We start from the raw sequence: 14,874 nt of genomic DNA, 5'->3' as shown, positions 1-14,874 counted from the left end.
TGTATAACGCCTTGGAATCACTGATAAATCTTGTTTATAGGTTCATAATAACGATAATGAATTTAAACATAAGTTATACTTAAAACACGGTAAGCATAACTCAACTTATAGGTGGTTTAGCGAAAAACTTAGAACTCCATGGTCAGAACTTCGTCGATGAATCTTTCTTCCGAAAAGATTCTTGTAGCGCTTCAGCGCTCACCTTACTATGGTGCAAGAAATAAGGGATAAGAAGAGAAAGACTCTTGAATCATGACAATGGTGCAAGAAATATGAGAGCCTAGAGCCTCATATTTATAGTAACTGAATTTTGAAAAACCACCATTTATAGTTACTTAAACGACCTTATAGTTATTTAAACAACCAAACACACATTTATAATACTATTTTAAATAGATTTAACGATATTTGTACTAAACTAATGTCGAAAGTATTCAATATTAGTCTTATAACGACTGCATCGTCGATACCTTTTTAATGATATATATATATATATATATATATATATATATATATATATATATATATATATATATATATATATATGATTTATACTTTATTTTAATACGTAAATATGCTATTATAAATTATAACTTGTTCATACGAACTCCGCTTTTAACGTTCTTTATATTCACGCGTAGCTATCGACAAGATCTACAAATTTCGTTTGGACTCCGTTGACTAATTTTGACTTTATTTTTAAAGTTATATTTTAACAGGCTTAGACTGTTAAAGTCCGTTAAAAATTCATAACTTTGTCATCCAACGTCCGTTTTCGACTGTCTTTTTATCGTTAAACTCCTATTAATGAGATCTTCAACTATCGTTTAGATTGTTTCGGCAAAAATCGACCGACCTAAAATTCGATTTGTGAGTTGTATACTGTTACGCTGAATCTTAAAAAAATCATAACTTCCTCTAACGAAGTCAGATTTAGACGTTCTTTATATGCACGCTCTCGGTTTGACGACTACTACGACTTTCGTTTAGATCACTAAAGCTAAAAAATATTTTGTCAAAAATTTACTTTTTACATTACGTAGAGTTAAAAAAAGAGAAGAATGTAGGTAACACATTGGAAATGAGAGATAATTATACATGATCATATCAATCCATCCATGTCTCTCAAGGATGTAATTATTGTGGGATGGTGTATCAGTGTATGTCGTGACATTCAAAGTTACACCATATGCCAATAACATCATTTTGTCCACACCATCTAGCCTAAGGATGCTCCTCAAACCTTGCATGCAACAAATAATATTGCAAAATTACTATTAGTTTGTAAGATTATAAAATTAACTTAACAAGTCTCTGAATATAATAATAATAAAAAAACCATAGAAGTTACAACATGTAAGTTCTAATTTTATGTCCGACAAAAACTATAAAATGAAACAATAAGCATAGTGGTGAGGCTATATGTAACCAAGGTGGGTCACTTGACCCACCTCTTCTTTTAGAAAAAAAAAAACAAGATATATAGAATTAAATTTGTACCTACGTGAACTACAATAATAATTTTAGCAAAATAAAATATTCAGCTTATATTTTATATTTTAAAAGCCTAAATTTTTTAAGATTTAATCCAATATAAATAGCCCAATACAAGTTAATAATAATAATAATAATAATCGTGAATCGGTAGTATTCAGTCCCAAACGTCGTTTCCTTCAAGCCTCAATTACCGCTTCACAAATCACAATCGTCGATCATAATTTGGTGTGAGCATTTCAACAATGAAGTTTGGCTTAATCGATTCTACCCGATCCAAGCTTACAACTAGTATTTTTTTTCTTCAATATTTATCGGTTTCATTTAAATAGTGAACCATATGATTTTTACATTCTAGATTCACCATTGTTGAACGTCTGTATTATAATTTACTATCTAAATTATATTTTTTTAGTTGTCTAATAGAAATAAAATAAGCTTCCAAAATGGACAAAGTCGATAAATCATAAATCCATGCGACATTTCTTATTCTTTTCATCGTGGAGGTTTAGGGATTAGGGCATATATTTTAAAAGATGTAAAAATATCAATATAAATAAAATAATAAATATTTCTGACTCATTTAGTCATTTTCATATTTATTAGATGATAAGATATAAGTATCTCTTTTTTTCTCCTCTTGGATTCCCTCTTTATTCTTATTGTAACAAAATTTGATTCTATGTATAAAATAATTATGGATTGTAAATCAGTTATATTTTATATAAGATATCCCTTAAATAAGAAATCTTGAATGTCTTTCACTTAAAAAATATATGCATATATAACATAACAAAATATTTTATTTTTGTCTATCAATTTAAATATATTTTTGTTAACACTCAACTATTATAACTAAATTAATTATCAAATAATAGTATATAACAACAATAAAAAATAATACCCTTATAGTGACGAACATTTCAAATATATTTTTATTTTATATGAAAACACAATAAGGTATTACCACAATTAAAATGTATACAAAATACACTAATTTTATTACTAACAACTAACAAGAATATCACTTTAGCTAAATTAAAAATAATTCAAATTTGAATTTAATATATAAAGACTTCCAAATTCAAGTGTTTTGACTTTTGACCCTCTTGTTTAACATGAGAACTCAGGGATGAAACTTGAAAGGCTGCTGTGGGCTGGACGGAGCTCCATTTGTCGGTGGCTTATGAATCTTGATTAAGGAAAGTTACATTATACCCCCTACCATTTTCATTATATCGCATATTAAACCCCTAAGAAGTTTCAATTGTGCAGATACTAGCCCCGGATAGGCGGATATTAGATTCCACTAGTCTGTATTCCAAATCTGGTATATATTTATTCATTATCAGATATCATCATTAATATTCTTTTAATGGAACTGTAACTGAGATATTTTTAATAAAAATAATTAACTTTTTATTTTATTTATTTATTTATTTTTTTGAAAAATGACCACCTTCTTCAAAATAGGGTATTCCGGAGAAGTAATATGCATTCTGATTGATATGGTAGGTTGAGATTGGATTTTGGCCGTACATTCAAGACTGATATGCTCAATTCCGGACCATCATAGTAAAAACCGTACATATCATACTGACAGTCCGGATTGAACACATTACCCCATACACGTATTCTGAACACACAACGACTATATAAACATGTGTATTCCAATTTAGTTTTGCTTATAACCAAAATCTGTAATTGTGTGGTTTTATAACCGTTTTAATATGTGTTTCTCAGACAACGATCATGAATAAAGCTTTGTCAACTTGCATGTTTACTTATATAACTTTGGGAGGACAAACCCCCATAGTTACACCAACATTAAAACTAATGTTATGAATCATTTTCACCTAAGTTTTGTGGCTATTGGATGCGTGGTAAAATAATTGTGTTTCAAATTTTAATTGTTTATTTGAATTTTCTAATGTTTTTACAACTAACTGTTTTATTTCGCCAAAAAAAAAAATCCAACTTCATACATTTATAGGTTGCTTGCTACATGTGATCTTTATAGACAGTGTCTTTCTAAGAGGAGACTGCCTGCATACAATGTTTATAGCAGTTGCTATGGATGAAAACAACCATACCATGCTTATAGAATTTTGTATGGGCATGGCAAATATTATCGAATCGTGTATCTGGTTCCTGATGAGTTTGAAGGAAGCTCTCAGGGACATCAGGGAAGTATCGTTAATAACCAATATGGACGATGTGATACTTCTTCCCTAGATAAGGTATTCCTTAATTCTTATCATGAGTATTGTTGTAAGAGTGTGATATTGCATGTTCTCTCAAGAGTTGTTCGAAACAGAACTGTTAAATGTGACTTGAGCATTGGAGCAACTTGGAGCAACATGGAGCAACATGGTCCAACATGTTGCGCCATGAGGATAGAAGTTGTGCCACCTATGATCATGTTGCGCCAAGTATGAAGGAAGTTGCTCCATGAGGTTTCATCTTGTGCCATCCATGAAGGTGTTGGGCCAATAGGATGGGAGTTGCGCCAAACAAAAGCATGTTGTGCCATCTAGAAGGGATGTTGCGCCATGAGGGAGATGTTGCGCCATTTAGAGAAGATGTTGCGCCATCAGGAAGGATATTGTGCCATCCTTGTTTTTTGGATGGGCCAACATCATTCATGTTGCGCCATCTTCGTTTCTTGATGAGCCATGATATCCCCGATTAGCCACATATGCTATGAAGTCCTCATGATGCTCAGAAGTTCGTGCTGCTCAAGGAATACACTATGTTGTAACGCCCGCAGATTCGGGCTAGTCAATTTAGAGACGATGAGCGTCAAAAATGACTTTTTGATAGATGATTATTTAGACTAAATAATCTTAACTAAGTTGTAGTATATGTGACAAGGTTTCCGTACATATAAAGAACGCTGAAATCCGAGTTAGAACGAAGAAGTTATGACCCGTCGAAGTTTCGTGACAGAACCGGCACGACACAGCGCGACGTAAATAGTGAATTTACGATAGAGCGGTATTTGGCCTTAGCGATCTAAACGAAAGTCGTAGAATACGTTAAACCGAGAGCGTGCATAAAAAGAACGCCCAAATCTGACTTCGTATGAGGAAGTTATGATTTTTCGAAGTTTCGGCTTAGTAGTATGCAGCCCGAAATTCGAATAATAGATCGAGCGGTTTTAGCCGACACAACCTAAACGAGAATCGAAGATCTCGTTAATAGTAGCGTAACGATAAAAAGACAGACGAAAACGGACGTCGGATGAAGAAGTTATGAATTTTTAACGGACTTTTCCTGTCCCGGCCCGTTAAAAATATAATATTAAAAATGAATTCAAAATTAGCCGACGGAGTATAAACGAAAGTTGTAGAGAATGATCTCACCTACGCGTGGATATAAAGAACGTCAAAAATGGAGCCCATATGCGAAAGATATGGATTTTTGAAGTTCGGAGCACAAACTTCGAGACTTGACTGTGTTCACGACGTGAACATAGAAATTCACGATGTGAACTCAGTGAACGACACATTTCGAGCCTAGAAGACACACGGTAAGCCTAGGAGGTGACCAGGATCAAACTCAAGACGTGAATATACCTGGTTCACGACTTGAAAGTCGAATTTTCAGCCTATAAATAGCAAGTTCGACCTCAGCCATTCTTACACCAAATCTTCTTACCTCTCTCTCGTTTGTTGAAGCCGTTCCGCGTCCCGAGCCCGCCGATCATGAACCGCTGACCGTTTCTAGTTAGATTCTATCAACTCACGCTACTAAGGTGAGTGCATATTATTTTCATCTTACACATAGATATGAAGTATTTTATATAAAATTACGTGTTATGTGTGCATATTATCTTAATACTTGTTGTCTATGCTGGATGATCGATTTTATATACGTTTTAAATGATTTAAATTGTATATGTATTTTGTATCTACAAATATGTTAGGGTAAAACATGGGTAGATAAAATAGTTGTTGTATGATGAAAGATGAGTTGGAAGGTGAGATGAAAGGTGATATAGATCATGAGATGAGGGTGAGAGGTGAGAAGTGAGAAAAGCCTTTACCCAAACATTGGCTCCGTCATCTAGCAGAGTATGGATGACAACCATGGATTATTCTAGACGGTCTGTGGAACACTAGCAGGCTCGCAACCTGTAGGTGTTGTGAACGACGTGTTCACCCGGTGTACTCTAAAAACCCATTGACATGTATTTCAGGTGGATTGTCGAAAATAATATTGTCGATAAATGAGATGTGGACTTAGCACCCGTTGTATAAACCCTGGCAGCTATGGACTTAGTGTCTGTTGTATAAACCTTGGCGACGATGTGACTTCGTGCCTATTAGATAAACCCTGGCAACGATGTGACTTCGTGCCTATTCCTTAGGATGAATCCTTAGGAATGAGTGATAGATAATTCTTAGGGTAAATCCTTAAGAGATAAAGAAGATAATGAGGATGGGTAATTGGGTTGATTGTTTGATGTTTAAACATAATAATTATATTATTGTGGGTTGAAAACTCTATGTGCTCACCAGGTTTCCCAACCTGACCCACTCAGTCTATTTGTATCACAGGTATCGATACGAAGCTACTTTACACTGAGAGATTAAAGGAGATGTAGATCACTAGTGTAAATAAATGTAAGGTCTGTTTATGCTTATGTTTCAGTATTGACGATGACATCCCGAGGTTTTGTTATGAAATGGAAAATATATTTCTTTAAGAAATGATTTGATAAATTTTTATTATATTTTGTTTTGGGAACAAATTCCGCAACACCTTTAATCAAAGGATTACTCTGATTTTATTTTAAAAAGCATAAACGAAATCGGTCTTTTTTGGCCGTGAAATCGGGGATGTCACATATGTTGTGTCACCATGATGGATCTTGGACCACTAGTGTTGATGATGCGCCACCTATACATCATGATGATACACTATGGTACAAGGTGTTCCATCATGTGCGTTGCTGATACACATGTGTTGTATGTCATTGAAGAATGTTCTAGAAGAAGTTGCATGACAGAATATGATTGGTTGTCACCTTTCATGGGCCAATAGGCTTGGCCCATTAGGGTTTTAGGTTTGATCCCTCAAGTATAAAAAGGGATGCATGCTAAGTAATTTAGTATCTTGAATTCTAAAGTGTTAGGCGAATCTCTATGAAAATTGTACTTGTAACCTCTGTTTGAGAACTCTGAAATAAAGAATACTCCCCTCCTGCCCGTCGACATAGGTCACCTTGGCCGAAACACATAAATATTGTGTCTTGTGTGCTTTTAGTTTTGCTTGTTATCCGCTTTACTTCCTAATAAGAACATTTGAATCTTTGTTTTGGTGTACATGCAAATCTTATACTATGTCTGATTTTGAAGAAAAATTTGTTCGGCTAACCCCGACCGCATGTGAGGTGGTTGCCAACATCGATCATGCGAAATGGGCAATACCTTATTTCCCTAATACCCTTTGGAATGTATTCGACCTTCACGGAGTTGTACCATATGGTTCAACTGTATTACCGTTCAGATGTGTATTAATATACATATCAGACGAAAAATATTCATCCTGTTCCTCCTCCATCTGAATGAGAAATATCAGACCCACTGATGGTTGTTTTAATCCATATGTAATGGAATAATTTATTTTTAATCGCAATTAATTATGTTTGTATATCGATTTGTAATGACGAAAAAATGTATTATTTCACTATTATTTATTACATATTACGTATTACAAAGAATAAAAACATAATTTAGAAATATGCGGCATATTTTAAAATATTCCAAGCGTGTTCGTATGCAAAGTCGACCCCGTCATTTTTTATTTTGTATTTCACCCTAGCAACCTACAAAATTACTTCTTCGTCTTTATTAAAAAAATTTATTGTTGATATTGTGATAAATTTTAAATATCTTCACCTTTGATTTTATATCCTTAAACTTAGACTTCACTTATTACTCTGTTTGATACTGTCTATGAGATAACTCATAGTGAAACATATTTTTCAAGCGGGCCCAAAGTGATCCATACATAAAATGTGGGAGACTGGTGACAACAATATCATCCTCAATGCAAGACCAATCAAGCACGGTCTATTCTTCTGAAGTCCATAGAAGCGGTTGATTTTTCACCATTTTTGAGTTGTGTAATTAAAGTCCTTATAACTCTTATTTATAATGGTTCAAGACCATGGCACACATTCCAAGGGAATTATTCTGGAATGACATTCGTACTGTCATTCCAGATACATAGTTCGGACTCTCACATTCCGGACAAACATCTTGAACACATAATCCTCGCCTTATAAATATGCATCTACCATCTACTACATAACTGATTATAAATGAAGTACATTATCAAACTAGTTACTTGAGAATGAGTTCAAATGAATTTGGTGTTTGGCATTGTGAAGAAGAAAATTTTTATGTTTGTTCGAATATTAACCCACTTCTCGAAGGACCAAATTTCCCACTCTCAAATAAAATGCTTGATGACATTTTCCAAGCGATGATGGACGCCGAAGAAGCCAACCTTAGGGACTCTGAAATGAGTTAGATGCTCAATCAACATTTAAACGATCTAGCAGAACAAATAAATGAAAATGAAAAATGGGTAACTGAAACTCAGAAAAACCCGAAGGAGGCTGAAAAGTGGATTTTAGATACAAATTCAAAGAACATGACTGTCTTACAGTTGTTAAAATTGTAGCAGATTTTATTGACTGAACAAAATATGCATCTTTTATAATTCCAAATTTGTGAAAACCAATTTAAGTATGTAATAACTTTTTGTAAGGTTCTTTTACCTATTGCGAATGTAAAGTACAGGCCTTTAAGAAAATCATACCATTTCTTTTACATATTTAAGTTTAAAATGACATTACATTATCTAAAATTAATTTAAATTTTGAAATAACTGGGAATTTGCAAACAGTGCAAACTTGCAGTTTCTACATGATTTTCAAACAATTTCATATACTTCTCAATTAGTCATAACACATTCAATCATTTTGTACTCGTTCTTCTATTGTTGGTCCTGTCCTACTTGATCGTTCAATGATGTCCATTTGATCATTCGATGATGTCCATTGTATTTACAAACCGACATATATCTTTAAATATTGAACGATGAACATCTGTATATTATACAATGTTACTTTTCAATACTCCTCGGTCAGAAAATGCGGTAATGGGCTTTACAGTATTACCATTCGCTGTTTCGCACATTGAAAATCACAAATCATTTCTAACATAGTCGTATCAACAATACCACATTGCTCATCCTCAAGACGTAACATTTCATATTCTTTTGGCAGCGCATCCTGATTACTTGTCTCATTGGATTCTGAGACTGACACTAAAAAATATACAAATGTATTATAAAAGTGATTTGGTTCAAAAATATAACCATACAATATAAAACGTATCCATAGCAAAATTTATAAAATGACAACTAGTTTAAAAATAACATGTTTTTCTAAACTCGATCTGGTTTCATATTTAAGAGCTTTACATGCATTCAATTTAATTTTTAACACCCCTCTGATTTCGTTCTTAGTTTTATAGGTTCCGTTGGTGGTTTACTTGTGATTTTTTTTTTCTATTTCCACATCCGGTTTTTTTATCTGCAAAAACAATCCAAGCAAAAACTAATTTTAAATTATAGTATCAAAGATTTATAAAAAATATTTTAATTAAATATTACATTTATCAGGACCAATTCTGAAAGCTCTTGCAGATGGTATACAATTTCTTCGTCAATATAACTCACTTTTTTAGTAGCATCCATGCAAATTGATAATAGGTATCTTCGACGACACTGGTTTTGATTTCAGACTAATTTGTACGTATTGGTTTAATGCAAATTAATATTACTTCTTAACTGAAGAATATCACAAAAGAAAATAAAAAATTCAGACACACATTCTAGACTTATTTTTCGTATTCCGAACATTTTGGATACGTTCTACGAATTCCGGACACATATTCCTCATTACATTCACTACACAATCTACACTTATAAAAAGCTCTACAGAGTGCTACTAACAGATTATAAGCCAATTCTATGGTCAAAATGGTTAAAAAAACAATATATCTACATGCAATACACAATTCCAAACATGTTCTACGAATTTCGGACATGTTCTAAGCATTCTGGAGTACGTAAAATCGAATAAAAACTTAAATACAAGTACATAAATCAATAGAATTAACATGGTTTGATTAACTCATAGTATCAAATGTGAAAACCTTCAATATTTTGGTTGCCAAATATTAGAAATGAGCACGGTCCGAAATAATATCTCCGATATGTGAATATTTGATCCTCATATTTATATAATTGAACTAGGTTTGGCCTATGTATATCTACCAAATGTCTATTCCAAAAAAAAATAGTTATATATATATATATATATATATATATATATATATATATATATATATAAAAAGGAAGTTAGCAATAGTAACTTTTATATCTTTAGGTTTTTGCCACAAATGTTTAGTGAATTTGACACTTTTAGTTCTTAAAGTCAAAACTTTTACATTTTTGTGTTTTGATTACGCTTTTGTGCCTTTTGGTTTTTGCCACAAATCTTTAGTAACTTTGACACTTTTCGTCCTTGCAGTGAAAAGTTTTATATTTTGGTGTTTTTGCCACAAAAACACTTTTAGTCCTTAAAGTCAAAACTTTTACATTTTTGTGTTTTGATTAAGTTTTTGTGCCTTTAGGTTTTTGCCACAAATCTTTAGTAACTTTGACACTTTTCGTCCTTGCAGTGAAAAGTTTTATATTTTGGTGTTTTTGCAACAAATCTTTAACAAATTTGACACTTTTCGTCCTTGTAGTCAAATCTTTTACATTTTGACATAAAAGAACACAAAAAACCTCCTTTAGAATTTTACCACAATATTTTCCCAACTTTGACAACTTTCATATTATTGCCACAACATTTTTGGATTTTCTCCACCAGTGTCCCTTCTTTTGGCTGTACACTTTCGACATCTAATTTTAGGGGTTGTCGACTTTCTCTCCTATTTGTGGTGATTTACACTTTCAGTACATATTTTTTAAAGTTTGCCGATTTTCCCCATATTACCCCAAAAGCGGCGTAGCCGAGACTTCTTTACTAGTTATATATAAAAATTCCTTGGTAGATTACCCAATTTCCCTACTTTTAAATGTAATAAATACACTCTCATATACAATTGTTCAATTTACTCACCATATAATATTATAACTAGGCGAATGTCCACGCGTTGCGCAGAACACCTATATAGTTGAAATCTTTATAGATATATGTTTTTTTAAATATAACAAAAACGTTGTTGTTAAATTTGATATAATAATTTGTATACTAAATTGATATAATATAATGATTGTTTTAAATTATATGATAATATATACATTTATTATAACTGCATAATCTCAACCGTTTGAATGACTTCTACCCGCGAGTTACTCATGAATAAATCAAATATAATATATGGTTTAATGTTATTTATAGTTGTTGTTATTGTTAATTAATTTTTTAAAATTTATTTCCTTAACGTTTTAATTTCTATCATTATAATTATTTAAAACATCAAACATTGTTTTTTGATTTCAAAGGTAACAATATAATCATTTATATAGAGTTTTTTTTTAACTATTGTTATTGTAAGTTATTTTAAGGTACTTATTTGAAAACTTTTAACGATTATACAAATATGTTTAGGAAATATTTTAGTTAATTTGAGATTATAATTTAGTTTTTTGCATTTAGCACTACAATTTATCACTTTTAAGTATTCACAAAATATTCATTGAGTTTTTTAAGTGGAACTGAAATTTATATTTAAATTGATACTGTAATGTTATATTTAAATTAACAATTTAAGTATTTTGTCAAAACTGTTCAAAAGTTGTAGCTTTAAATTGATAATGGTTTACATACAACAACATATTAAATCTAATAAATTAAGTATAATATGTTAAAAGTTAAATACATAACTTTATAAATAGAAGTAAATATATTATTTTAATAATAAAATTTAGTTTATTTATGATTATACTTTATGTTTGATATTTATTTAACCTTATTAACAAACTTATAATCATTATTAGAAAGACACTACAATTTATCACTTTTAACTATTTATAAAATATTATTTGGGTTGTTTAAGTTAAACTAAAAATTATATTTAAGTTGATCTTGTAATGTTATATTTAAATTTATAATTTAAGTATTTTATACAAATTGTTCAAAAGTTGTAGCTTTAAAATGATAATGGTTTACATCCAACAATATATTAAAACTAATAAATTAAGTATAATATGTTAAAAGTTAAAAAATACAATTTTATAAGTAGAAGTAAAAATATTCTTTTAATATTGAAATTTAGTTTATATATGATTACACTTGATATTTATTTAATCTTATTAACTAAGTTATAATCATTATTAAAAAGAAATTGAAAAATCATGGAAGTTTTTCAAATGAATGTGGTGAAAGGAAAAATGAATGGGAGTTTCAAATGAATGTGGTGAAAGGAAAAATGTTTCTTTTATAAGTATATATAGATATGAAACACACGACAGACACGCCCACATGAGTTAGTCGAATTTTATTAAAAAACTAACCTAAATTAATTTCATATATCGATTTTATCGAATAAATTTTAATTAATAGGTTGTACAAAAGGAACCCATTAAGCCTACACCATCTCTAAACAAAATATCACTTGAAGAACGTTTTTGTTTTGTCCTATCATGGAAAACACAACGTAAACTTGTTTAGCCACGTCGACAATGCAGCTATACGTCCACGTGTCCAGATTTAAACACTTCCGCTCCCACACGCATACCATATCACAAAAAGCACATTCATCATGCATCAAAATTTGCCCGTATATTCTTCGGATTTTGACTTTTCAAAATTGTTGACCACAGAAATTCAACCCAAAAAGTGCTGAAAAAACCCACCAACCACTACCCTTTTGCCATCATCGCCATATAAAATCTTCAGTTCTTCACTCGTTCAATCAGAATCACGAACAACAATGGCGGCCACTCGATTGATACGCGCTTGGAGGCCATCATCTGTCATTTCCGCCCCTTCATCCTCGCAAACGACGTTCACATCGGTGAAGGTGAAGTGTATGAGCAACGCGATTGGGTTTAGTTTAGAGAACAATCGATTGCCCGGAGATGGAGAGAGAAAACCAGTGGTGTTAGCTAAGGCTGCTTCCTGCTCTGAGGCGGCGGTGAATGTCGTGGTCGCTGCACCGACGCAAACAAGCCAAGGAGTAGACGTGGCTACTCTGGTGGCGATTGTGAGAACGTCGGTGTTTAGGAGGTTATATGTGGTTACGAGATCTAGGTCATGGAGATCAATTGTTCAATTGTTCATCGAAAAGGTATTAATTGACTTGAATTTTTTGTCAGTATAGTTTTCAATGTTTACAGATCCATGAAAATTTCAGGCTATAATCGATTGCCGGTTTTTCACCATGTTCGCCGTAGCCGGAACCTTGCTCGGTTCAGTTTTGTGTTTTTTGGAGGTAAAATCACAAAATCCTAAGAATTTTTCATTACAATCATGTTTGTTTAACGCAAAATCAAATTAAAATGGAAATTCTGATTTGAATTACAGGGAACATTTTTGGTTTTTGAGTCGTATTTCCATTATTTCCATTCTCTGTGGCACCATTCCGATCATGGCCGAATCATGCAACTACTGATCGAATCTTTAGATATGTTCTTGATTGGAACCGCGATGCTTGTATTTGGAATGGGATTGCATGTCATGTTCGTGGGATCTCAATCCCAAGGATCGCAACTTCCATCATCAAACTTTTTCGGAAATTTCCATCTCAAGGTACTTTTACTAAAAAATTATTAGCTCATCTATACATATAGTGATATAGATATACGATATACATATTGTGTTCTTATTTAGTGTGTGTATTAATTCAGGAAATTCCATCATGGGTTGGAATGAAATCAGTGACACAAGCAAAGTCAATGATCGGGTATGCTTTAATGTTGTTGCTTCAAGTGGGAGTGTTGGAGAAATTCAAGAGTGTACCATTGGTTACAGGATTGGATCTAGCTTGTTTTGCTGGAGCTGTATTTGTTTCATCTGCTGCTTTATTTATTCTTTCGAAACTCAGTCTAGATACATGAATTTAAATTTTAAAACATAGATTGTAGATACCAAGTATCTATAGTATATGCATAAATTAAACCCAAACACACGATTCTTTGAACTAGTAAAAATCATTTGGTAGATAGGTTATAGTTGTTAGGTAAAAAAGTTTATATCTTGTAAGAATTTGCCACGAATTATTGAGAAATTTTGGTACTTTTACATATCCGTATGCATATTGAAACGAAAGACTCAATAAATCTGTTTTGTGGAAACTTATGGTCACGAAAATGGTTGATTGGACCAAGAACGAACACAAAAGAACAGGGAGGGGGTGTGGGTGTGGGTGTGTTCATGTTCGTTCTCTGCAGTCAATCAACAAATAAATAAATACGGTTATTGGGCTGAAAACAAATTTACAAAATAATAAATTAATTAACAACTAGCGGAAAAACCAGGGCTTCCCGGGCCGTTTTTTGTGATTTTTATAAAAAAATGTAAAAGTTTTGACTGTAATGACCAAAAGTGTAAAAATGGCTAAAGAATTGAAAGGGTTGGAATTGGCAAGTTTTTAGAAAAGGGACCAAAGTTGTCAATTCCTTAAAGTTTTGTGGCCAAACTTTGAATATTAAAAGGTTCTTAAAAAATGAAAACTTTTTGATTTTAATGACCAAAAGTGTCAAAATGGGTAAAAAAGAAGGGGTAAAGTTGACAAAAAAAAGGCAAATTTACTATAAAGGGTTGGAATTAGCAATTTTTTATAAAAGTGACCAAATTTGTCAATTCTTTAAAATTTTGTGGCCAAACTTTGAATATTAAAAGGTTCCTAAAAATTGAAAAAATTTTGATTTTAATGACCAAAAGTGTCAAAATGGGTAAAAAAGAAGGGGCAAAGTTGACAAAAAAAAGGCAAGTTTACTATAAAGGGTTGGAATTAGCAAGTTTTTAAAAAAGTGACCAAAGTTGACAATTCTTTAAAATTTTGTGGCCAAACTTTGAATATTAAAATGTTCCTAAAAAATTGAAAAAAATTTGATTTTAATGACCAAAAGTGTCAAAATGGGTAAAAAAGAAGGGGCAAAGTTGACAAAAAAAGGCAAGTTTACTATAAAGGGTTGGAATTAGCAAGTTTTTAGAAAAGTGACCAAAGTTGTCAATTCTTTAAAATTTTGTGGCCAAAATAGAAACATGACCAAAAATGTTAAAATAGGTAAAAAAGAAGGGGCAAAGTTGCCAAAACAAAGGCAAGTTCACTATTTCATAAG

General features: G+C 31.9%; 1 protein-coding gene across 1 annotated transcript; it reads left to right on the top strand.

Moving 5' to 3' along the window:
* Nucleotides 1-12,421: 12,421 nt before the first annotated feature.
* LOC145169155 (uncharacterized) lies at nucleotides 12,422-13,833 on the top strand. Its single transcript, XM_079087752.1, has 4 exons — nucleotides 12,422-12,878; nucleotides 12,945-13,022; nucleotides 13,115-13,339; nucleotides 13,438-13,833. The coding sequence occupies exons 1-4, from the start codon at nucleotides 12,522-12,524 to the stop codon at nucleotides 13,645-13,647; spliced, it is 870 nt and encodes a 289-aa protein (XP_078943878.1). The 5' UTR covers nucleotides 12,422-12,521; the 3' UTR covers nucleotides 13,648-13,833.
* The last annotated feature ends 1,041 nt before the right edge of the window (nucleotides 13,834-14,874 follow it).

This window comes from Lactuca virosa, chromosome 1, assembly GCF_052849685.1.
Source record: "Lactuca virosa cultivar CGN04683 chromosome 1, Lactuca_virosa_CGN04683_v6, whole genome shotgun sequence".
Classification (NCBI taxonomy): domain Eukaryota; kingdom Viridiplantae; phylum Streptophyta; class Magnoliopsida; order Asterales; family Asteraceae; genus Lactuca; species Lactuca virosa.
This window is presented reverse-complemented; position numbering and strand designations above follow the sequence as displayed.

What these genes read in the sequence shown, in the direction of transcription:
- LOC145169155 (XM_079087752.1), top strand. Translation starts at nt 12,522, where the DNA reads ATGGCGGCCACTCGATTGATACGCGCTTGGAGGCCATCATCTGTCATT. An exon ending in CAGTTTTGTGTTTTTTGGAG is followed by an intron (nt 13,023 to 13,114) that starts GTAAAATCACAA and finishes TTTGAATTACAG; the next exon opens with GGAACATTTTTGGTTTTTGA. An exon ending in TCGGAAATTTCCATCTCAAG is followed by an intron (nt 13,340 to 13,437) that starts GTACTTTTACTA and finishes GTATTAATTCAG; the next exon opens with GAAATTCCATCATGGGTTGG.